Here is a 25,263-nt window from a genome sequence, read left to right on the forward strand (position 1 = left end):
AGATGCTGATGAAGAAGTACGAAGGAATTTAAGGTGGCCTGGCATTACAACTTTTTTCATAGGCTTCAGGGATTCTAGTGTTAAGTGTGAAAGTGCAAAATTCTGTAAAGTGAAGGAAAAATGATGACATGAATTCAGGTCTTCTGTGTTATCATGTAGGGGTCTTGTTAACTTGATTTAAAAGTCCATAACCTTAAATCCCTGTTCAAATTATCACCAAAAATGTGTTGGATACGTCAACTGATATGGGAAAAAATTACTTAATTACTTTATGGGTACAAAGAAAATAAAATGGTCTTTATAACACTCACCTCCATTTCTGTAGTTTGTGATTGCAAATGTTGCCTAATACGGAGCATGTCTTTTTCAATTTGCTGAATTCTAGCCACTCTAACCTAAAATCGAGAAATATTTAGGCATGAGTAGAACTTTATTTTTAAAAAACTGTTTCACTTAAGTTAATTTTTGCAATTACTAATAATATTTTTGCACTGAAATAAAAGCAACTTATACACTAGAAAGAAAACCTCTGTAAAAAACTATACAAAATCGACAATGTATCTAAACAAGTGCAGTGACTGATGTCATTTATTAAGAACCAACCCCTCTATTAAATGATACAGAACAGTTGATGCCTGATGGTATTGCATAATGGATAAGTATCTGCCTGCATTTCTCAGCATTAAGAACACCATTAATCCTGACCAAATCTCCAACTCCATTTGCAGAAAGGCAGCCCCAAACGTTCAAGGAACCTCCACCATGCGTCACTGTTACCTGCAGACACTCATTATTGTACCGCTCTCCAGCCCTTCGACGAACAAACTGCCTTCTGCTACAGCCAATTATTTCAAATTTTGACTCATCAGTCCAGAGCACCTGCTGCCATTTTTCTGCACCCCAGTTAGTTCCTATGTTTTCGTGCATACTTTAGTTGCTTGTCCTTGTTTCCACGTCGGAGGTATGGCTTTTTGGCTGCAACTCTTCCATGAAGACCACTTCTGGCCAGACTTCTCCGGACAGTAGATGTGTGTACCTGGGTCCCACTGGTTCTGCTAGTTCTGAGCTGACGGCACTGCTGGACATCTTCCGATTTCAAAGGGTAATAAGTTTGATGTGTCTTTCATCTGCTGCACTAAGTTTCCTTGGCCGATCACTGCATCTACGATCCTCAACGTTGCCCGTTTCTTTGTGCTTCTTCAAAAGAGCTTGAACAGCACATCTTGAAACCCCAGTCTGCTTTGAAATCTTTGTCTGGGAGAGACCTTGCTGATGCAGTATAACTACCTTGGGTCTTGTTGCTGTGCTCAATCTTGCCATGACATGAAACTGTCTTTCACAACCTCACCTTGGTAGCAGAGTTTGGCTGTCCCTCACCCAGTTTTAAGCCTCCTACACAGCGGTTTCTGTTTCAGTTAATGACTGTGTTTCAACCTACGTGTGACATTGATGATCATTAGCACCTGTTTGGTATAATTGGTTGATCATACACCCGACTATAATCCTACAAAATCCCTGACTTTGTGCAAGTGTACCTATAAGAATTGATGCTGGTTTGAAGGCAAAAGATAGTAACACCAAATATTGATTTTAGATTTTTCTTTTGTTCGCTCACTTTGCATTTTATAAATTGATAACAATAAACAATCATTTATATTTCTGAAAGCATTCTTTGTTTACAGCATTTTTTTCACACCTGCCTAAAACTTTTGCACAGTACTATAATATATGTATAATAATAATAAAAAAAAAATTATATATATATATATATATATATATATATATATATATATATATATATATATATCAATCACATATATATACATATATACACATATATATACATATATATATATATATACATGTTTTAGTTGCCTCACATTTTTATGCAATCGTTTTGTTCAACCCACTGAATTAAAGCTGAAAGTCTGCACTTCAACTGCATCTGAGTCGTTTCATTTAAAATTCATTGTGGTAAAGTACAGAACCAAAATTAGAAAAAAGTTGTCTCTGTCCAAATATTTATGCACCTAACTGTATATATAAAGAGAGAGAGAGAAACAAAAGGGCACTATATAGGCGCCTGACCTGACACAGACTCACACCCGAGGCACGTATAAAAACAAAAACGTTTTATTTTTTCTCACCTGTGGGGCACGTCTTCCCCCTGACACCCACAGGCACAACACATTGCCAAGTATACCAAATAAAGCACACCACACTCTTCTTCCTCCACCATTCCTCCTGCGCAACCTCATTCTCCTCCTCCCGACTCTGGCCATTGAGTGGTGGATGCTGGCCCCTTTTATAGTCCACCTGGAAGTGCTCCAAGTGGCTGACTGCCGAGTTCCGGCTGCACTTCCAGGTGTGGTGAATACACTGCTCATAAGGGCACAGGAGTCCCAGCTGCAGCACCCCCTGGCAGCGCCTGTGGGACCCAGCAGGGCTGCACCCAACTCCAATTCCCATGGAGCCCTGTGGGAAACCGAGGCACCACTCAAACCCAGGGGGGCTGCCGTCTAGCGTCCAGGGGGAGGTATTGCACAGTCCATGGCTGCTCCCCCTGAACATATAGCAAAGGGGCATTCCGGCCGGGGTCCATCACAATATATAAAAATGAATAAAAACCGGTGCAAAAATTCTTTACAATATAGGAAGCTTGTCCCGACAGGTACCAAGTATGCAAAAAGTCCAACAGGAAAAGTAATTAAGACGGGTAATCTGCAGAAATGATTTCACCACTGCATTCTCCATGCCTAGACCGAATTACTCTAGTTACAAGTATTTACATTAAGTTCAAGGGTTAATATATATATATTTTTTTAAACTAACTAAAATCAGTTTGGCATACTTACATCATGTATACTAATCCTATTGCTGTGCTCTGGGAACTTAGACTTCTGGTCACTGTTTGTACGATGTCTACATGACCATTCTGTTTTTTTTTTTACACATTGATTTTTGTTGGGTACATCCATTTTCCTCCCACATATGCATAAATGTATCAGTTATATGAGCCAAAGTCAGTTAATGTGTGATGTTGGATGGGCCATCATCGTCATCTAGCAATTGATTCTGCTTTGCACCTGGTAACACGTCAGGTTCAGAAAATGAATGGTTCAAATGTGCATAACTTTCACTATGTACAAAGGATGTACTTTCAGTTAATTCAGCAGTACTATTTATAACCATGCTTGTAACAGATGTCACCCATAAAGATATACTTGTAACTTTCCAGTCCCTCACTTATAAGTGTGGCTCACAATAGAGTAAAAAACTGTTAGTTATAGGCTTTTTAATACATGCAGGCTATCTATCAGGTTCAGGGTACATATGGACAAAGTGTGAGTCATAAAACTAGCACAGAATACTCTGGGCTAGGCCTTATATTATTCTTCCGAGAAAAAAGCTGGAAAACTGCCAAGACAGACACAACAAAGATGGCATACAGAAGTCTATGATTAGCCTAACAGTTTAAATACACAATTGTTGAGTGTAAACTTTGGCTATTATGTAAAGTTTAACGATTTGATTCTGAAATACAAAACTGAGGTGTAAACAGTAAAACCATATTTTTACTACATGTTGTCATGCTCCATGTTCTTAACAGCTGCTTCCTAATTAGTAAACTGTAGCATTTTTCAACACCAAAGACAAATGTATAAGCAACAGCAGAAACCAGTAGTGTTTGTCTTCATGTAGTTTTCAAAAACAGCCTAAAATGTAGATGCATGCAGTGCAACTTTCAATACTTCTTACTTTGTATTTGGATCAGCTGTTTCTCATCCATAATTTTCTGTAGAATTTGAAGGCGTTGTTTTGATCTTAACTCATGAAGGTGTTCTAAATTGTGGGAATAATATCTAGCAAGTACTGTGATGACTTAATAGCTGGATACCAATAATTTCTCTTTTTTGATAAATACAAAAGATTTGTAAGGAAACTTCTCTTGATTTTGAAGTTTTGTACCTTTGCCTTTACTGTTCGTTTGTAAACAGTATTGACAGGATAAAACAGAATATACTTGATATACTTACACACACATGCACACGTTTAAAATGTGATACCTGAGCTCGTTTCTCCATATCTTGGCAAGTTCCAAGCTGCTCCTCCATTGCTGCTCTGATCTGCCGTGCATCATATTCTAACTGCCTCCTTGTCATATCTGTCTGTAGAGAAAACTGAAAATAAAAGGAAAAAAAAAACACTCAGATCAAAATTATAAAAACATTTATAAAACATTGTCATCTTGACACTGCTTTTGAGATATCTTTAACTATTCCTTTCATGTAAACATTATTCCATTCTTCACCGTGGAAAAATGTAATTGCATAAAATTGACAGATATTTTTGTAAGGAAATGTTTGAAAACCATTGGTCAAACAGAAAAAAGGGTCAAACCAATCTGCTACTGTAGTTGTATATCCTGTTGTGTGCATGTAACCATTTTGGAGTAAATTTCAACAACTGATTACTGAATCTGTTTGATAAACAAACTCTCCACCTTTTGACTGAAGTCTGTTCTGTCTACTATAATGACCACAGCCATAAATGTTTCAATACTTTTTAGTTAAAAGGTAATGACAAACACTACTTAATGGCAATACTGTTCTGATCAAAATGGCTAAACAAAAAAATTAAAACTGAAGCATCTTAGCCTACAAAAACTGCACAAAATATATGTGTATGTCTTATAGTAGTGCAAAAATAAGAAAGAGCAACCTGTGATCAAGGCTGATGTCACCCCTTGCTGACATCAGGTAATGTCCACCCAAGACCCACAGTTTAACAGAGAAGAGAAAAAGTGCAATGAAACTTAGTACTTTAGGTGCCCCGAGCCCTAACTAGCTGTTATATATCCTTTTGGAAAGTAACCATAGACATTTAACTGCTCTTGTTGGCTTACTTTACATTATTATTGTACTATGTGAGATGTGTACTGCTCAACACTTAATGCTTGGAAAGGCCATAATTAACTCTGTCATTACTATGTCATAGGTAAAGTTTGAGGTATACAAATATAGTGATTCAAGCTAGGAAGCTTGAAAGTTGTATATGTTTAAGTGCTTACAGGCCAGTAGAAGTGTCTTGGTGGTATGAAAGCTCTTAAGGGAACCAGCAAAAGAAGGCCGCTACTGTTACTTGCTTACACTCATTAACAATTACAGGAACATTAGTGTCCAATTTATTACAGTGCGTCACATTACAGGAAGACACCGGTGTTCTTATAAGCTTCACTTTCAAGGGGGTTTGTGAGATATAATCAGAATGACGCAATATTCAGTGCACAATATGCATTTGTTAGCGATGCTACACTCAAAGAAGAGGTAGGTTGCAATAACCTAAACAAGCAACTTGCAGACTTTGATTATAAACTATAATAAATTGTAAACTATTCAATAATACTTCCCTCATACTAAACAAAGAATTATTCGGGAAAAAAATACCAGACTTGATGCACTAAAAGGGCATAGAAAGTACATTTTACCACTGCGCTACCATGGAGCATAACTAGGTATGGCATTCGTTTTTTCTAAACTTAAAAGCTAGAGAATAATATTCCATAACACTGGAACACTAAAAAAAAAAATCTAATTTATTCTTTAATTTGAAATTCTTTCCTAAGTATTTCTTGTATACCATCTAGCAAGCTAGACTGTCATGGGCTCCATGGATAGCACAGTGGTCTCCTGCTTGCTGTAGCTCATCTGCTTCAAGGTTCAACATGTGTGTTCAAAGATGCTCTTCTGCATACCTTGGTTGTAATGAGTGGTTATTTGAGTTTCTGTTGCCTTTCTACCAGCTTTAACCTGTCTGGCCATTCTCCTCTGACCTCTGGCACCAATAAGGCATTTTCGCCCAGAGAATTGCAACTCACTGGAAATTTTCCTTTTTTTTTTTTAGACCATTCTCTGAAAACCCTAAAGTTGTTCGTGCGTGTAAATCCCAGTACATCAGCAGTTTCTGAAATACTCAGACCAGCCCGTCTGGCATCAATAACCATGCCATGTTCAAAGTCACTTAAATCACCTTTCTTCCCCATTCTGATGTTCAGTTTGAACTTCAGCAGGTAGTCTTGACAATAGCTAAGTTTCCATCCAGTTTTTTGCGAAGTTGTATTATCGACAAACAGAATATACGTAAAAAAAATGTGCGAAATTTGCTGTCTCCAGCCTGTTTCCATCAAACTGGCTTTTTATCGATAAAATGGTGTGCCTGATGACGTCACCCCCCCCCCCCCCTCCCCCAAAACGAACTGTCGCATAAGTTTTGTTGTATCGCAAAAAAAATCTGCCCTTGAGCCGTTTCCATACATAATTTTGTGTATGTCGCAAATTATCTACCTTTTGTTTTCCACGTTACACCCCCTCCACTAAACAAAGAAACAAAGAAATGGAGAGATTATTCAGACAGTTTATTGAAATTTGCCAACTTACTGTTATTTCAGTTTCACAAATAATTGGAATTGTACATAATATCCGAAGACGACAGCAGAATGAAGCAGTTGCTTGTCTGATAGCCCTAGAGCTCGAAGAAAGTACCCCAGTGCGACGAAACCCACGGGTATGGGAGAGACGACGGAATAAGACCTTCTGGGAGGAGGTGATGGAGAGACACTTCACAGAAAATCTCTGGCTGCAACATTTTATAATGACACGGCCGACGTTTGAGATGTTGTGTGGATTCATCAGTCCTGATGTTGCGCCCATCACAGGTTGCCACCGACCACCGGTTCCAACCCAAAAGCGGATTGCCATCGCCCTTTACAAGCTGGCAACCTGCGCCGAGTATAGAGTAGTTGGAGAAACTTTCGGGGTTAGTAAAACTACCGTCCATCAATGTGTATATGCTGTGTGCACCGCTATTAAAGAAAAATTAATGCGGCGTTATATCAGACATCCGACTGTAGCGGAGGCCAATGAAATTGCATACCTCAATTCCTTGGTGCATCTTGTGCCACAGATTTACGGTGCGCTGGATGGCACGCATGTGCCTATTCTTCCCCCGACGGAAGGCTACCGCGATTACATTAATCGCAAAGGGTGGCCATCTATTGTTCTCCAGGCCCTTGTTGATGACAGGTGCATGATACGAGACATTTGCGTTGGCACTCCTGGAAGTGCCCATGATGCATCTGTGTTTGCAGCATCGGATCTGTACAGGTGAGCCTACCTTTCAACATCCCTTCTCAGTGCGATAACAACTGAATTAGTACTGTAACCTGCTTCCCTTAAGGTTTTTAATTAAAACTGAAATTTGAATTAATACAAAATAACGACGTTTAATCAAAAAAAAAAACTCTCTTCATCAGACCATGCGAACCGCTCCGCCATTCTCGTTTTGATTGCACGTGATGAAAATGTGACACATTTATTTGCATTAGCCCTTTTTTCCGACAAAAAGTGTTTCCAATGTAGTTTTTTGCGACATCTGAAATATCGATATGGAATTTATGCGCTAAAGTTAAACGGAAAAATATTATGTCGACATGTACAACATTTTATCGATAATTAGCATTTCCATCAGCTATATCGGTAAAAAAATTTGAAGCGCTAAATATTTTTTCGCAAAAACTCCTTGGATGGAAACCTGGCTAATGACTACAAGCCCAACTGCATTGACTTGTTGCTATGTGATTGGCTGATTAGATACTGGCATTAACAAGCAATTGAACAGGTATGCCTAATAAAGTTGCCCATGACTGTATATTCACCAGTAATAGGACAAATGAGTTATAATAGGGAAAACAGGCTGGCAGGAGAAAGCTCCAAGGTTATTATAGTTTTGCCTTTTTTTTATATTAGTTTTTATTTCTATATTTTTTTACGACCTTACTTGGAAATTCAGTTTAGTTTTAGCTTTCCTTCATCGTGTATTTTTAGTTTTAGTTTAGTTTTTATTTCACAAAAACGTTTCTATTTTATTTTTATATATATATTAGTTTCAGTTTTAGTTTTAGTAATTATGGCATAGAGCACCTATGGAGTTAGTTTTGTGTCACAATCAGACAGAACTATACACTTAACAGATTTGGATATGAGTTTAATGTTAGTGGAAGCTTACTACACTACATGGTTTACTATCTGGTTTTGTTTTTTGTCTGATAAAAGCAAGCATAATCAAAACTAGATAACGAATATGAATAATTTTTCACAATTGTGTAATTTTTAAAATATTTTTCTCATGAAAATCACAGTAGGATTAGCAAAAACAGGGCTCTTTGACTTGAATGAGTGTGCAGACCCCACCTAACTGTATTGAGGAAAACAAAGAACAACAAGCATGTAGTGTGAAGCTTAGGGGCAGTGAGACTTGAGTAGACCACCATAAGAACAGTAAACCCATAATGAGCAGGGCAAGAGCAGGTAATAGGAGTATGGACAAGCACAAAACAACAGAGACAGCATCTGAGATTAAGAACAATATATACATTATCTAAACCTGTTTATCCAGAGCAGGATTACAGGAAACCTGGAGCCTACCTCAGCATGTTTGAATGTAAGGCAGGAAAACTCCCTGGTATGCAATATGTATGATATGGCTGATGTTAAGAACAAAAAGAATATGATAGTTCAACTATTTTGAGAGAGAGAGAGAGAGAGAGAGAGAGAGAGAGAGAGAGAGAGAGAGAGAGAGAGAGAGAGAGAGAGAGAGAGAGAGAAACATTGAAAAAAGGGAGACAAATTTTAAAATATAATTCTGCTAATGGATTACTTTCACAATATCAGGTATTTTGAGTTGTGAATATGAACTGAAAAAGACAAATGAATAAATCTAGAATAAATACAAAAACCCATTAGTATGTTTAGTTTTTCATCACTTGTCAGACTCTGTTTGTATTGCTTCGTTGTTAAACAATGTTTTTAAAGCAAAAGTGATTGGTGAGCAACAATATGCTGATCTTGTATGACGACCTTGTCAGTCTCTCGATCAGTGCCATTTTATTTTCAAAAATCGGGAGTGGTCTCCCCTCGACTTTTTTGTATACTCAGATATGGGGATGGATATTTGAGGAGTAAACCGCAAGACAATGATTATATTTTTATATTATGTGCATTAAGGAACCATCACCAACAAATCAAATGAATGATATATTGAACAATTATTATAAAAGTAATGTTGAATAAATCGGACTCTGCAGCTGCATGAATAAAAAAAAAAATCATATGTGTTTAGGTGAAGTACCACTTCCGAGTGATGGATTTGGCCCAAAAGTTAATACAGATTTACAAATTGTGGTGTAACCACCACATGCCGGATTTCATCCATCTATCTAGTTGCGTTTTTGAGTTATCGTGTTTACACACACACACAATTCTAAAAAACAGTACAGTGATCCCTCGCTATATCGCGCTTCGCCTTTCGCGGCTTCACTCTATTGCGGATTTTATATGTAAGCATATTTAAATATATATCGCGGATTTTTTGCTGGCTCGCGGATTTCTGAGGACAATGGGTCTTTTCATTTCTGGTACATGCTTCCTCAGTTGGTTTGCCCAGTTGATTTCATACAAGGGATGCTATTGGCAGATGGTTGAGAAGCTACCCAACTTACTTTTCTCTCTCTCTCTCTCTCTTGCGCTGACTTTCTCTGATCCTGACGTAGGGGGTGTGAGCAGGGGGGCTGTTCGCACACCTAGACGATACGGACGCTCGTCTAAAAATGCTGAAAGATTATCTTCACGTTGCTATCTTCTGTGCAGCTGCTTCCTGAAGCGACATGCTGCACGGTGCTTCGCATACTTAAAAGCTCGAAGGGCACGTATTGATTTTTGACTGTTTGTTTTTCTCTGTCTCTCTCTCTCCCTGCTCCTGACGGAGGGGGTGTGAGCTGCCGCCTTCAACAGCTTTGCACCGGCGGTGCTTCGCATACTTAAAAGCCAAACAGCCCTATTGATTTGTTTGCTTTCCTCTGTCTTTCTGACAGTCTGTGCTCCTGATGCGCACTCCTTTGAAGAGGAAGATATGTTTGCATTCTTTTAATTGTGAGACAGAACTGTCATCTCTGTCTTGTCATGGAGCACAGTTTAAACTTTTGAAAAAGAGACAAATGTTTGTTTGCAGTGTTTAAATAACGTTCCTGTCTCTCTACAACCCCCTGTGTTTCTGTGCAAATCTGTGACCCAAGCATGACAATATAAAAATAACCATATAAACATATGGTTTCTACTTCGCGGATTTTCTTATTTCGCGGGTGGCTCTGGAACGCAACCCCCGCGATGGAGGAGGGATTACTGTATTTTTGGACTCTGGGAGGTCTATAAAGTCAAGATTCAGCAAAATATCGATGTCGAATTTTTTCATGATTACTATACTTTCTCCATACTTCGTATATGAGAAAGTAAAAACTTTTTCTTCTGTGCGAAGTGGCAGGTGAATTGCTGTCAACAAAAAGAAGTCACCTGAGAAATAAACTGAAACGTTACTCACTTGTGATTTTTCTGTCCATACGGTAAAGTTTTTGTTGACCAGCACATTGATTTCAGCCATTGTACAGTGTCCATTTTAGAACATCCTCCTCCCTCTGACAAAAACAAGTGCAAAGAAAGGCGGCACGCAAATCGCTTTGTATCTCTCACGCTTTACACACCCGCACTCAGCTCGCTCTGTCTCCGCAAATGCTGTGTGAACAGCCGCCCTCCGTCACCAGCCGCCGTTCACTGGATGAATGTGTGGGGACAGCTCATGGTGGATGACTTTCTGTTTTAGAGTTAAAACTTACAAGGGTTAAAGACTAAGGGCAAGAATATTCATTCAAAAACGAAAACTAAAAATATTTTAGTAAATTATTATTATTTTATTTTAGTCTTTCCAGCTACTTTAATAGTTTCATTTAGTTTTAGTTTTTCATTTCGGTTTTGTTAATTATTTTATTTCAGTTTACGAAAATGTTTTTTTAATAATAGTTTCAGTTTTGATTTTAGTTTTCATTAACTATAATAACCTTGGAATGCTCAGTCATAAAAATTCCATTAAGAGTACCAAACAAATGTTAAGATCACTTGACTGAAAATATTTGCACATCCTAGAAATATAACTAAGAAATCTGCCAAAAAAACAAACATTTTTTAATGTATCCATAAGTAATCCATTTACACAGGGAAAAGCTAACATTCAGCTCTCTTCTGATCTATTCCATACTTTATGCGACTGTCTTTTCAGATTTATTTTTGTATTTTAGTACACAATTTTCAAAAATAGACATCATTATTCACTAAAATTACACTGTATTCTTATGCTTTTCTAAGGAAAAATAAAGGCAAGTAAAGCTTTGAAATTAAAAAAACAAATCCCACAAGACATTCGCAGAACTGTCTTTTGGGAGTGATGTCAACACAATATCAACATGAAAGCCACGTTTGTTATTTACTTACACTTTCAGTGAGTGGGAGACTGTCAATCCTTTTGGTAAGATTTTGAAGTTGTGCATAGTACCAGTCCTTTTCTTTCTCTTCCTTTTCTAGTTCAGCAATTAGTAGAGATCTTTATATATAAAAAGAAAAAAAAAGTAATGTAATTTGTTTTGGAAGTATAAAAACTAGAGACCAACAGAGAACCTGCTTATTTTGGTTCCAACAAAATGCATAAGGTTTTCCTATATTGCCACACTAAATGGTTGATGACTTGTTTTAGCTGAAAATGACTCAGTGTGAGAGCAAATTATGTTTAGACAGTGGAGCAAAACAATCTTTTAAACTGCCTTAAATACTCCACCACTGCATGGTGAAGTTTAGTGTTATTACCTAGTTATATACCAGGCATAGTTTGCCCTTTTCAGCTCTGCTTTCAATGCAGAGATGAATCTTCCATTTCATTTTCAAAGAAATGCCAGTTAGAGGTTAGCTGGCAATTATTCTCTGGTGGCTCAGCTGAGCATCATACTGCAGTGCTGTGTTACATAAACAAGTGATCACTGCATGAGCTGTAATCAAAATGTCTTAGGGCTGACACTGTATATTTTAAACACAGCCTAATGGAGAAATACAACTAAAATAAGTTCCTGTGCCTCCTAAACTAAAGAACAACAGTTTATCTGCAACTGATCATATTAATACCAAACTAATAAGTTTAATTCATGCATCAGGAAAAACCTTCAAAAATAGAATAATCTCTATCTATATCATGCCATTTGTATGTACAAGCAGGACAGAAAATGAATTCGGGGAGGTTTTTTCCCCATAAAAGATTTTCATTAAATAATAAATCCAAAACATTTTTTTTAAACTTTTGAAATGAAAAAGTATCAAGAAAAATACTAGACATTTTGCCAGCACCTTTTAAATTACACTAACTGCCTATAGAAAGGTAATGTGTCAAGAAAGATGAACGTTCAGAAAGTGTCCGATAAGACAAATCAGAAAAGGAGAGGGTGCAGGATATGGCTCCCCTTCAACAACCTGCAGCAGAAACTAGCATCCTAGGCAGCAAGCACATACATTCTTGCTACATTACACTCAGATGTACGTAGAATTAAAAAAGTGAAAACCATCAGGTATATCGATAGATAGATCGATAGATCGATAGATCGATAGATAGATAGATAGATAGATAGATAGATAGATAGATAGATAGATAGATAGATAGCATCAATAACCAACACTTAAAACAGGAGTTTTCAGGAGAACTTCCTGTTATTTTAAGGTATCTTAAAACATTTTTGACATATGCTGAATTGCACAGGAAGATATCTGAAGTTATTTGAAGATATTTTGAAATCATTTCAAATACTGTATCTCAGCATGATCTGGATGTTACTTAAATATATATCTCAAAAGTGCACTCAAGATAATCTGCATTATAGATAAATGGTGTGGACAAAGTAACAGAATCATTTAATAATTAACATCAAGAACCTAATGAGAAATAGGGCCTCCATTTTCCTTCAGTTCCTCTTAGAATGTTGTTGTACAAGTCCTCAATTGTGTGTAGTGTGATTATGTTCTATTCCTCAGGAAGAAAGCCAATCAATTCTTGGAGGAAGAAAGGAAGTGAAAATATACGTCATAATTTGTGCTCCAGAACTTGCAATAAAGATTGGAAAATGTTCAGATCTATTGTTAGGGAAGACAATGAAATATATGCAAGTTTTTCCTTGTGTTCATAACACCATGCTTGAATTAGTTTAGAAATGAGTAGTGGAGCGTTCTGAATTGCTGGATTTGGGGAACATCATGTGGGAATAATGTCTGCATTAAAGGGTGCAACAGGTCCTACAAAATAACATTATTGTCCTTGAGTATTACACAAGCATGCAGAATAATCATCAGACTTAAACCCCACAACATGGTTTTACATATAGTATCATTACTGATTCCCCATCACATGCAACATTTGGCAACAGACACAGTGATTTGAAGTCATCCATTGGCTTTCTCCCTGGATGTAGGAAAGAGGGTTAATTATAACGCTTTACAGCTTGTTGCACTTTTTCATTGTTCATGTTTCCAGGGGACTTGTGTTCTTTACACCAGGTTATGTGTCTTTGTGCATTGGCTTCCAAGTGCCAGCTCTACCATAAATTTCACTTTGTAAGGCTTACAACATACAGATGTAGATAGATAGGAGGGCCACTATAAAATACTGTAGATAGATAGGTATGAAAAGCACTGTGTGTGTGTGTGAGAGAGAGAGAGAGAGAGAGAGAGAGACAGAGAAAGATAGAGAGATAGATACTTTATTAGTCCCAAGGGGAAATTCACATACTCCATCAGCAGAATACTGATAAAAAAAAACAATATTAAAGAGTGATAAAAATGCAGGTAAAACAGACAATAACTTTGTGTAATGTTAACGTTTACCCCCCCGGGTGGAATTGAAGAGTCGCATAGTGTGGGGGAGGAACAATCTCCTCAGTCTGTCAGTGGAGCAGGACAGTGACAGCAGTCTGTCGCTGAAGCTGCTCCTCTGTCTGGAGATGATACTGTTTAGTGGATGCAGTGGATTCTCCATGATTGACAGAAGCCTGCTGAGCGCCCGTCGCTATTATTAATTCAGGAAGTTACTTCAGGATATATATGTATACATTTGCTGTCCATTTTGACTCACCGGAAATGCATTTTAAAATATCTAAAAATAACTTGCATTGAGATTTGAGAAATGTCAACATTTTAACTAGACAGTCTTATAGAATAGAACATTTTAAAGGCACTAATTTTGAGACATCTATCTACGTAATCTCAGATAACAAAGTATAAAGTCAATTTGAGTGTCCAAGACAGATCTTGCCCTGGAAAAATGTAAGGTTATACTGCCACTCCAAGTGACCCTTCACTGAAAGAGGCATGTGCAGAAAATAGCTTTGTCTAGAGGAAATGACCATAGTAGCTGAAGGTCAGACGGGTATTACTAGCCCCTGGCATCTGCCTCCATTTGTGATGGGAACACAATTTTGCTTCTCCTGTTAGGCCAAAAAGGAATAAACCCACTTCATTCCCCATGAATAATTGCTGTTGGGATTACATTCGATTTTCACTTTGTATTATAATTCAGTACTTTCTTTTTTAGAAACTACTTCCCTATCATGATAAATGGTCCTCTTGTAAAATTGTCTGCAAACTTTGGAGGTAACCATATGTAGGTAATGTTGCACAAGTCATAATACTGATGCATGAATGTTTCTTAAAATATTGCTTACACGGTAGTTTAGTTAAATCAAACTTATAAATGGTAGCCAAGCTGTCATTCTGAGAACACACATTCCAAATTTCATCCTAAGAATAAAGAGTGGTTAAAAAACAAATGATTTAAATGTGTACCTGTATTGAAAACAAGCCACCAGTTAGTGCCAGTAAAAAAAGATTCACATTTTCATAATGTTTTAATTTGACGTTTACAACAACAAAATGGAAGAATACTTGGCAAGAAAATAGTAAACGTTATAAAACAGACCACTACCTTTATTAGACTTCTGTCACAGAGATGGTTCATATTTATACATATTATCCATATCTATAACCAGTGATCAAAATGTATATTTGTGAAATGATCTGCATTCTGTATCAAAATATTTAACAGTAAGTAATTTTCAAATTGCTAATTCATAGATCTTTAGAATACAAATTAATATAATCAAACGATGAGCCAAAAGTTGATTTCATGCATGTGCACAGAATTAGACCATGTAAAGCCAGGCATTTTTTGGTGTACGTTATAAAAAAATAAATAAAAATTCAGCTCAAAAGGAACTATTCAAAAGAAATATGTTGCAGTGTGATTTATTAAATGTGAATGAAACTTATTAAGTGCAGTAATTGTTGATAAGACATGCTTGTATGCATAGAATAGACCATATTCTGGCAGCTTGACCTGTTTGCATTCATTTTTATTGTCACCAAATTTTGGCAGCCAAAATTAGAATGTGAGCCAAAGGTCAAGCAGTGATTTGTGTCATCCTGATGTTAATGAAGCAATAATCAGCTCTGTCTATCATTACACAAAGGCACAGGAAGGGCACAGGCCCATTTAAAATGACAAGTCTGTAAATAATTTTGTTTACACACACATGAATGAGTGCCTGCAGACAGTAGCATGATTTGTGTTTTATGGCAAGCATAAGAACATCTGTTTTTATTCAAGAAGCAAATGTTTTTATGATCTATTCCATTTCAAAACCACAGTTTAGTGCATGTACAGAAATTCTGTTCATGTATCTGATTTTTAATTGTATTTACTGTATATCATGTAGTATTTTAACATACACAGCAAATGGCAGAAATATTACAATATCAGGTGTACTATTCCTATAATGCCAAGAAGCCACTCTGAGACCTCTATTTTTGGACACACATAACCAAAGAGTGCAAATAAAAAGAGCAAGTCAAAAAAGAAAACAGGAATTAAAGCTGCATGAAGCTTGATAAAAGAACAAGTAATAAAACTAACTTGTGACAAAATGGCAGTGAAGAAGAGTAATGTCCCTCAATGAAACACCTATTGACAATTCAGTTTTATGCTACTATTCATAAACTATAAGTGCTATTTTTACTCATATTTTCATTGTCTAATGAGATTCATGTACTTATTTTAACGTATTAGTCTTTTCCTAACAGTTCAAATTAAGTGTATTCAAACTGACAGACTGCACTTCAGCAGTTATTTTCTATACTTTTGAATAAGCATCTGAATTAAGCAATTATTTTAAAAGCAATACAGCAACTTACTTACATTCATTAAGGTCAATTTATAGGGCATTTTATAAGACAAGAGGCAGTATAAAATGCAGAAACCGAACCAAAACACCCAATTGAAACAACCTGAGATAAACCCTAAACTTTAAAAAAACTACTGAAACATAACATTTTCCTAAATAATATAAACAAAATGTAAAAGCTAACGCAACTCTAGGCAAATTCTGAAAAATTAACATTAATAAACACACACAGGAATCCATCAGCTGAATGAACCTTTCCTGAAAAGCTAACTCAAGATATAATGTGCAATTTAGTAAAATGCCTTAAAACTTTACATTTAGCAACACAATAAAATCACATTAATAACTCGGGCTTGGATAATTGTGCCACATTAAGGTTTTCTGTAACACTTTAGGTACTACAAAAATGAATCTAATATTCATTTACAATACCTTAAAAAACAATTATTTGGGTTTTCATAATGCTTGCAACGCATCGGTACAGTGTTTATTCATCTCTGCATTGTGACATACTAACAAAACTTCACTTTGGAGTGGTCTAAGGTGGCTTAACTAAGAAACATTTCTCTAGATATTACAAATTTAGTATAAGACCTGTGAATCCTTCCTCTTACCAAACCAAGTAATTTTATCGTGTCAATATGTCACAATTGCACAGAGATGAACAATCCATCTAAGTGTTATGAAGACTAAAGTATGTCTTTGTTAAGGTCTTGTTACACAAATGCAATACCTAAAGTGTTACCAGGTTTACCCTTAGCCCACTCTTTGCATACCACAAGTGTTCATTTTTACTTGAACTGACTTCGGGTTCTACAATTTCTGAAAAAAGAAAATGTAAAATTTTGCTTTGCTTATTTATACCCCTACATGCAGATTAATTAATACCAATGTTCTTCAAATGCTGGCCTTTGATTCAGTTAATATTATAGCTTGGTAGTTGTCAGTTTCTCATCAATAATCTTTGAGGACATTATTGACATTACTATTATAGTCCATACTGAACTAGGTAGGTTAACTACTGACATGATGTCATCTAGCATTGTGTTTGATGCTGCAGAAAAGGATTCTAGCCTCTGCAATCCCAAACTGGACTGTTTAGTTTTGAAAAGAGACAGATGACACTTTAAATATATCATTAAGTCAATAGAAAGTGCAATTGATAATGAAACTCCTTTTCAGTGTGGTGTTTAAAACAAGAAATGGAACTGCAGTCTTCCCTGTTTCACATATTGTGGATTATTAATTTCTATACAGGTATGTTGATCTTTGGCACACTCATGCTGATTTCAGTGGTAAGGTAATACCTGTTTCAATTAGATAATACGATCTTAAATAAAATGCATTGAAATTTAAAATATGTTTCAATACATGGAATATTTATTTGCATGAAAAAGTCTTGCAGGTATTCTGGAAATCAAGAAAAAGTTGGCAAAATTTGCAAAAAAAACACTTTTTTGCTGTCCAGAGACTAGTAAATTGAAAAGCATTTTAACTTAAATTACCATTCTGTAAATAACTATTGGTTTAAGACAGCTTTTAGTTAGTAAGTATGCTGAATTTATAAACTTATTAGCCTAATCCTATAGTCTACTCAATACAAATAATTAAATTAATAGTATATGTTATCTATTAATAATAACTAGTGTGGTACTGAGGTGTCACCAATTGCATGGCTGCACTCAGGGCTTAATTTTGGGATCCTGAGGTGATTTGATGTGTGGTGGATACAACAATGTACTGTATTCAGTGTATTCTCTCCAACTACAAAGTGTATGGCTCACATTCTTTTCACTATGTTACAAAATACTCCAATATTATACACAATGTATACTCAAAGTATTTAAGTCCTGCAAACTATCCTCTCACTGACCACTGTCAAAATTACAACACAGTGAAACACCTCATGAGATCATCTTCTCATGGATATTACTGGGCTAAAACAACATACACATAATTCTGTACTGTACAGACATCGCCAACCTCCGGCGTTTTTTATAAGATATCCTGATGAGGTTACTGTGGCTGCTCACATTAAACAACAGGATTCTTCTTTACTTAGTAATGGACACACATTAGTATGGGCTAGTAAGGATTCCGTTGCTTAGATTTATGAATTGTGACACAAAATACAAGACCTTTTACTGCTTTGTTTGTATCTGCTTAATGTATAGCTATCCCAAGACAGAACTTGTATTCCATTAAATGGTTCATCTCTTAAAGAAGTGTTATATAATAAATATCTACCAGGGTAGCATTTTCTGGAGCTACCACCAAAATCCTAACAATTCCCATTTATTGTTATATGTACAGTGAAATTCTAATTTGTATGCCTGACCAGTATAATGCACATCACCACTCTCCAATGCCATGTTCAGCAAGTATTACTAATTAATAGATGAATCTCACAGAAATCCACTGCCACTCACATGAACAGTAATCAAAATGTACCAAAAAGTAGCAATGAAGTTTAATTTCTCACTCAATAAAAACTCTTTTTTTTTTTTTATCAATCCATGTGAATACAAAGTAATAAGCTATACTTAATTATTTAATTATCACCAACTAAAAAAAAAAGTGATATAAAATTGGATTACAATTTTTGTTGATTGTGCTTTGGTGTTTACTTGAAATAATATCTGTGATTAACCCAAATCAATTACTACTAAATTATGAAAAGGACTTCCATATGTATAAAATGCATGGTGATTCTAATGGCAGCTGTCATCAACGGTACCATTTCAAATTGTGCAGACACATTCCAGTCTGTGTATCAAATTTACAGATCAGTGGATTACATCTACTCTATAGCCCTACATTTTACCCTTGAGCACATAACAGGTGAGATCACAATATCAGTAGGCCAATTGCTGGGAAAGACTCTGTATTTAATACAATTATTTATTCCAAGATGACATGTTTTGCTCCAATGATTTTAAACAAAAACATCTCTCAAAAGCTGCTGCCTGCTGTCTCAACCCTAGACTGCATTCATGTTATGAAAAATAAATGGAAAAAGGAAATCTGAAATAAAGATAATCAAATTTGGATTTAACAGTGATGAGACTTCCATTAAAGTATCAAATCTAACTTAAATGTTGCAAAAACAACCACCTGCCCCTTAAAAATCACTCCAATTAAAAACAATTCACTGTTTTAGAAGACAACAGCCACTTTCCATTTGGCAAAAAAGCCAAATTGTTTCTGAAAATGATGCACAGTAACAGTCTACAACTAAGCATTACGTTCCAAATGCAGGCTTACTCTCTATGCTTGATCACATGAAAATAAGGAATAATCTATCAGAAAGAAAAAAAAATTGATACAACATACCTTTCTTTTTCTAATTCCTCTAGATAACCAGTGCTTTCCCGACTTCCATTCAATAAGCCTCTTCTTGGAAAAGACCCCATAGGAACAGGGCTACTTTCTCCTGACCTCCCAGAAATGGATCCTTCTCGACTACCATATGAACGCAGAGGAACCTTTGGTCTTAACTTTACTCCAGGAAAATTGCTGGCATCCAAGTTCATCTCTGAGGAAAAAGATCATAGACTGAATAACTGACATACACAAATATACAAATACTGTTTGAAAAACCATATTAAACACATTTTTTATTCAGTGCTTTCAATAAAAAAATAAATAAAATTATTATATATCTTTAGGCTATGTGGCAGATTAACATTAATATTAATGACTTTCCAGTTATATTTTAATTAAAATTTGCCATTACATATTCTGTTCTATTTTGTGGTGCACTCAAACAAAATTGCAGTTTCTTTCTTTCAACAGAAACACTTTAAACATTTTGTATTTAATGCTGTCAAATGATAGTTTATCAAACCAACTTTATTTGAATAAAATTAATATAAGGGTGAAAGAAAGAATGACCTGTAATTTATTTCACCCAGCCTGGTAATCTCTGCTTTAAAACTGATTTTTCTCCAAATCTGTAGTCTGAAGAATAAACATGCACTTTCCTATAACAAAGTGTTTTTTTCAGTAATTCCATGGGTTTCCTGAAACAGAATCCAAGACTATACTTTAAAATGCATCTTGTTATATATAATCTTGATTCTAATAAAGCCACAGTAAAAGTGGACAGAGAGCATGTAAATTTAATGTGACAAGTCATCAGCCTTAAGCTTAAGATTACTGAATGCTAGTATGTTTATAAATAAATGAATTAAAATCATTTCTTATAACAAAAGAACCTGCAAGATGGAGCCTAATATTCAAGATGTTTTGAGTGAAAGGCCATCTTAAAATTTTAAGTGAATGTATAAATAGAGGCCCGAGTGCAAAGTAGCCTAAACGATCCATTTTAGTTATGCAGGGTAACAGTCTACTTTCATATTGGTAGCTAAGTCAAATTACACTTGAACATTTGCAAATGGTGGCAAAAATTCTTAGAATGCTGAATGTTAGACAGTCTACTCTAATGGTAGAAAGGAATATTATACATATTCAACACTTGGGAGATACCAAAAGTACAGTAACTGCAATTATCTGCCGGCATTCAGAACAGTTATAATACTATTCTGATACTAAGTCACAAAAAGTGGAAATAAACATAGTAACTGCAAAAGAGAAAAAGGAGTAGAGGCATATTTCTAACAGGCAAACTTAATTTTTTTTCTGCTGCCTTCTCTTATATAATACTGTATAACTAAATGAGTGACAAACACACACACACACACACTACTGTATATGGACAAAAGTACTGGGACACACTTCTTAATTGAGTTCAGGTGTTTCAATCATACCCATTGCCACAGGTGTATAAAATCAAGCACCTAGCCATGCAGTCTCCATGTACAAACATTGGTGAAACAAAATGGGTCATTCTGAAGAGCTCTGTGACTTCAAGCATGGTACCGTGTGATAGGATGCTACCTTTGCAATAAGACGCAACTGTAAGTGGTATTATTGGACAGTTATTATTGGAAGCTTTTAGGAACAACAGCAACTCAGACATGATGCGGAAGACCATGTAAAGTGACAGAGTGGGGTCAATGACTGCTAAGGTGCATGGTGCTGGAAAGTCACCAACGCTTTGCTGATTCCATAGCTGAACAGTTCCAAACTTCCACTGGCTTTAACTGTGCAGCGGGAGCTTCATGGAATGGGATTCCATAGCCCAACAGCTGCATGCAAGCCTCAAATCACCAAGCTCAATAGCAAGCGTCAGATGGAATGGTGTAAAGCAGGGGTCCCCAACCCCCGGTCCACTACCGGGCCGCAGCCGTCTGACAGCCGGGCCGCGAGAGAACTGCCGGCAACGGAGATTCACTCAGACTTTTCAGAACGCTAGGCGGGCGGGGCTTTGCAGTGCCGCAGAGAGAGGAGAGAGACTATGAGGGGACAAACAGGCCATACATCATATATTTCTGTGTGTAATCTATTGATAAGAGACCGAGGTGAGAGAGTATTACAACAAAGTATTTTTATGGTCCCGACATTTTCCCCATTTGACACGAGTCTATAGAAATCGCGTTACTACGAAGTACATTCAGCAGATGCTTTCATTACAACGAAGTGACCTTGAAATGCTTGAACAATCATCCACAGAGCAGTTAGATCTGTGATCGCAGCTCAGTTGTGCACGTTTGCACAACGATCCCCAAACAGAAACATTGTAAAAAAAAAAAAAAAAAAAAAAAAAAAAAAAAGTCTCTTTCTTTGAACTTTCCTCGTACTGTTTTTTTTTTTTTTTTTTTTGCTGTTTTTGTTTTGTGGTTTTCGGTGATACCTTTTGCTTATTGCTTGTCAACATTTGAAAAACATCCATTGGAATTTAACTCATTGTCACCCTCCTATAGAAACGGCAGACACGAAAAAAAAGATAGTGTTAATATTTGTGATGTGCAATCTGTTGGAATGGCAAATGCAAAGCATATGTCTTTGTTATATGCAAAAAAAGAACAAAATCTCGGGTTGCAAATGTATGCAAACTGCTTAATAACTTAATAATAATAGAAATGTTATGTAAATTGTGTATAAAACATTTTAATTTTCACCCCACTAGTCTTTGTGCTTAGTGTACAGACAAGTATGCAGAATACAGCATGTATATTTGGTAAGGGACAAGCATTGATTCATGAGCTTGTGCAAGTATTCCTTGCTGCTAGCATCTGAATCTGTGGATTTTACTTGTCATTTCATCCATTAGTCAGCTTTCCCCTCTAGAACCGAGAGAGAATAGCAAAGCCTCATCTCTTGTCAATTACTTATTCTGTGGATTCCATTGGCCATAACTGACCATCAATCACAAATGTTCTGTTATCATGAATGACAGACAACTTTCACTAAACTTTTTTTTGTCAATGACAAGGCACTTAAATTAAAACATGCCACATGTTACTTTGGAAAATACAGCTAGAGTATAAAATTGGAGACAAATTGCTACCATTACCCTTCAAATTCAGTTAGTATTTAAACTGGAAAAATCTTCATACACCAAAGAAGATAGGAATTTCAGCCATTTTATCTTACTTCCTACAGATAAAGCTCATTTATTGACGGTACCTTTGCAGTGACAAATTAAGCAGATGCATAGAGTGCAGTCAATGTTATCAACTGAGCTGACGTTACACATGTAAGTTTTGTTTTAATCAGTTTATTAGTATCAATGCTTTAGTGTGGGCGGTGCAGCTTTACAGAGCACATTCCTGTCACATGGTCATAATTAACTTTTCTATGTTAAATTTTTTATCAATAGTAAATGGATGGACTGCAATTACCTTAATATACAACTGATACATACAATTTATATCAAAAAACAGACAGGAGAGGTCCCACTGGCAGTGCAAACAGACATACTGTTATAAGTAAAGGTTGCTAATGTAGTCTGCAGTGATGGTATGCACGGTTATGTGTATATTAACTAAAGAGAATGGAGAAATGCTGGTACAGAGTACCAGTGCGTAACGGCACACTTCAACCACTAACACCCAACTGTCACATTCAAAAAGGGCTTAAAAACTACAGAAGCCCTCAGGTACAAATTACTATATCCCATCTCCTGGTGTAAAACTAATCTTGCCTGAATAGGGTCTAAGACTACAAAGAATTACTTAATATTCTGGAAAATAACTTCACTCACACACGTAGACAAATGTGAAAATCAAAAGCACAAAAAGTGCCTTTAAATTTACACAAAATCAATAGCTGCACAACTTTTCTTGATCTGAAATTTCAAAAGAACCTGAAAAATGATGCTCGCTTTTATGTGTCTGCTGAACTGTACTTCATTTTCAGAAATACCAAATCTACAACGTTGACTTGATGGAAATGAACTTGAACTACTTTTTAACTGGAAAAGTTTTGGTATGCACCACTGCTCTTTTACTTCCTCACTGCCACCACATTCAATCCAAAGTATTTAACAAAATAATTTAAAATATCCTTGGACATGCATATTTGCACAACTCAACCTCTCAGTTTATACAGTAAGCCATCATGGATATGGGACTGTTGGTCCAACCAATCTAAAAAAAAAAAATAACTGGACGAAGGCTTTCATAACTTTTTAACCTTTAATGTCTCAAGAAACAAAATTCAAACACAAGAAATTTGAAATTCATTGCGGCATTTCCAGGAAAGATCAGAAGTTGCACATAGATGGTTCCCTATGACTTTCCCAGGCTAAGATCAGAACGGACCACACTATATAATATTGTAATTGGAGCAGTAAAGAATGTACCCGAGGTTACTACTTAATTAAAAAGCTTTTGCTGCTGGATGCTTTTTGCTCTACATATTGCAAACAAATAGCATATGCAAAAATTGAAAACAGGGCAAAAGTCCTGATCTGACAAACGTATACTTACATATACAGTGCATCCGGAAAGTATTCACAGCGCATCACTTTTTCCACATTTTGTTATGTTACAGCCTTATTCAAAAATGGATTAAATTCATTTTTTTCCTCAGAATTCTACATACAACACCCCATAATGACAACGTGAAAAAAGTTTACTTGAGGTTTTTGCAAATTTGTTAAAAATAAAACTGAGAAATCACATGTACATAAGTATTCACAGCCTTTGCTCAATACTTTGTCGATGCACCTTTGGCAGCAATTACAGCCTCAAGTCTTTTTGAATATGATGCCACAAGCTTGGCACACCCATCCTTGGCCAGTTTCACCCATTCCTCTTTGCAGCACCTCTCAAGCTCCATCAGGTTGGATGGGAAGTGTTGGTGCACAGCCATTTTAAGATCTCTCCAGAGATGTTCAATCGGATTCAAGTCTGGGCTCTGGCTGGGCCACTCAAGGACATTCACAGAGTTGTCCTGAAGCCACTCCTTTGATATCTTGGCTGTGTGCTTAGGGTCGTTGTCCTGCTGAAAGATGAACCGTCGCCCCAGTCTGAGGTCAAGAGCGCTCTGGAGCAGGTTTTCATCCAGGATGTCTCTGTACATTGCTGCAGTCATCTTTCCCTTTATCCTGATTAGTCTCCCAGTCCCTGCCACTGAAAAACATCCCTACAGCATGATGCTGCCACCACCATGCCTCACTGTAGGGATGGTATTGGCCTGGTGATGAGCGGTGCCTGGTTTCCTCCAAACGTGACGCCTGGCATTCACACCAAAGAGTTCAATCTTTGTCTCTTCAGACCAGAGAATTTTCTTTGTCATGGTCTGAGAGTCCTTCATGTGCCTTTTGGCAAACTCCAGGCGGGCTGCCATGTGCCTTTTACTAAGGAGTGGCTTCCGTCTGGCCACTCTACCATACAGGCCTGATTGGTGGATTGCTGCAGAGATGGCTGTCCTTCTGGAAGGTTCTCCTCTCTCCACAGAGGACCTCTGGTGGTTTCGAACTTCTTCCACTTACGGATGATGGAGGCCACTGTGCTCATTGGGACCTTCAAAGCAGCAGAAATTTTTCTGTAACCTTCCCCAGATTTGTGCTTCGAGACAATCCTGTCTCAGAGGTCTACAGACAATTCCTTTGACTTCATGCTTGGTTTGTGCTCTGACATGAACTGTCAACCGTGGGACCTTATATAGACAGGTATGTGCCTTTCCAAATCATGTCCAATCAACTGAATTTACCAAAGGTGGACTCCAATTAAGCTGCAGAAACATCTCAATGATGATCAGGG

General features: G+C 36.6%; 1 protein-coding gene across 1 annotated transcript in view; it reads right to left on the reverse strand.

Moving 5' to 3' along the window:
- Positions 1-25,263, reverse strand: part of apc (APC regulator of WNT signaling pathway) — a 164,264-nt gene that overhangs the window by 26,031 nt on the left and 112,970 nt on the right. The window contains 4 exon segments of the mRNA XM_051929593.1: positions 312-395; positions 4,068-4,181; positions 11,376-11,484; positions 19,484-19,685. Of these exon segments, the coding sequence (XP_051785553.1) occupies positions 312-395; positions 4,068-4,181; positions 11,376-11,484; positions 19,484-19,685 (509 nt within the window).

The sequence above is a fragment of the Erpetoichthys calabaricus genome, chromosome 7 (assembly GCF_900747795.2).
Source record: "Erpetoichthys calabaricus chromosome 7, fErpCal1.3, whole genome shotgun sequence".
In the NCBI taxonomy this organism is placed as follows: Eukaryota; Metazoa; Chordata; class Cladistia; order Polypteriformes; family Polypteridae; genus Erpetoichthys; species Erpetoichthys calabaricus.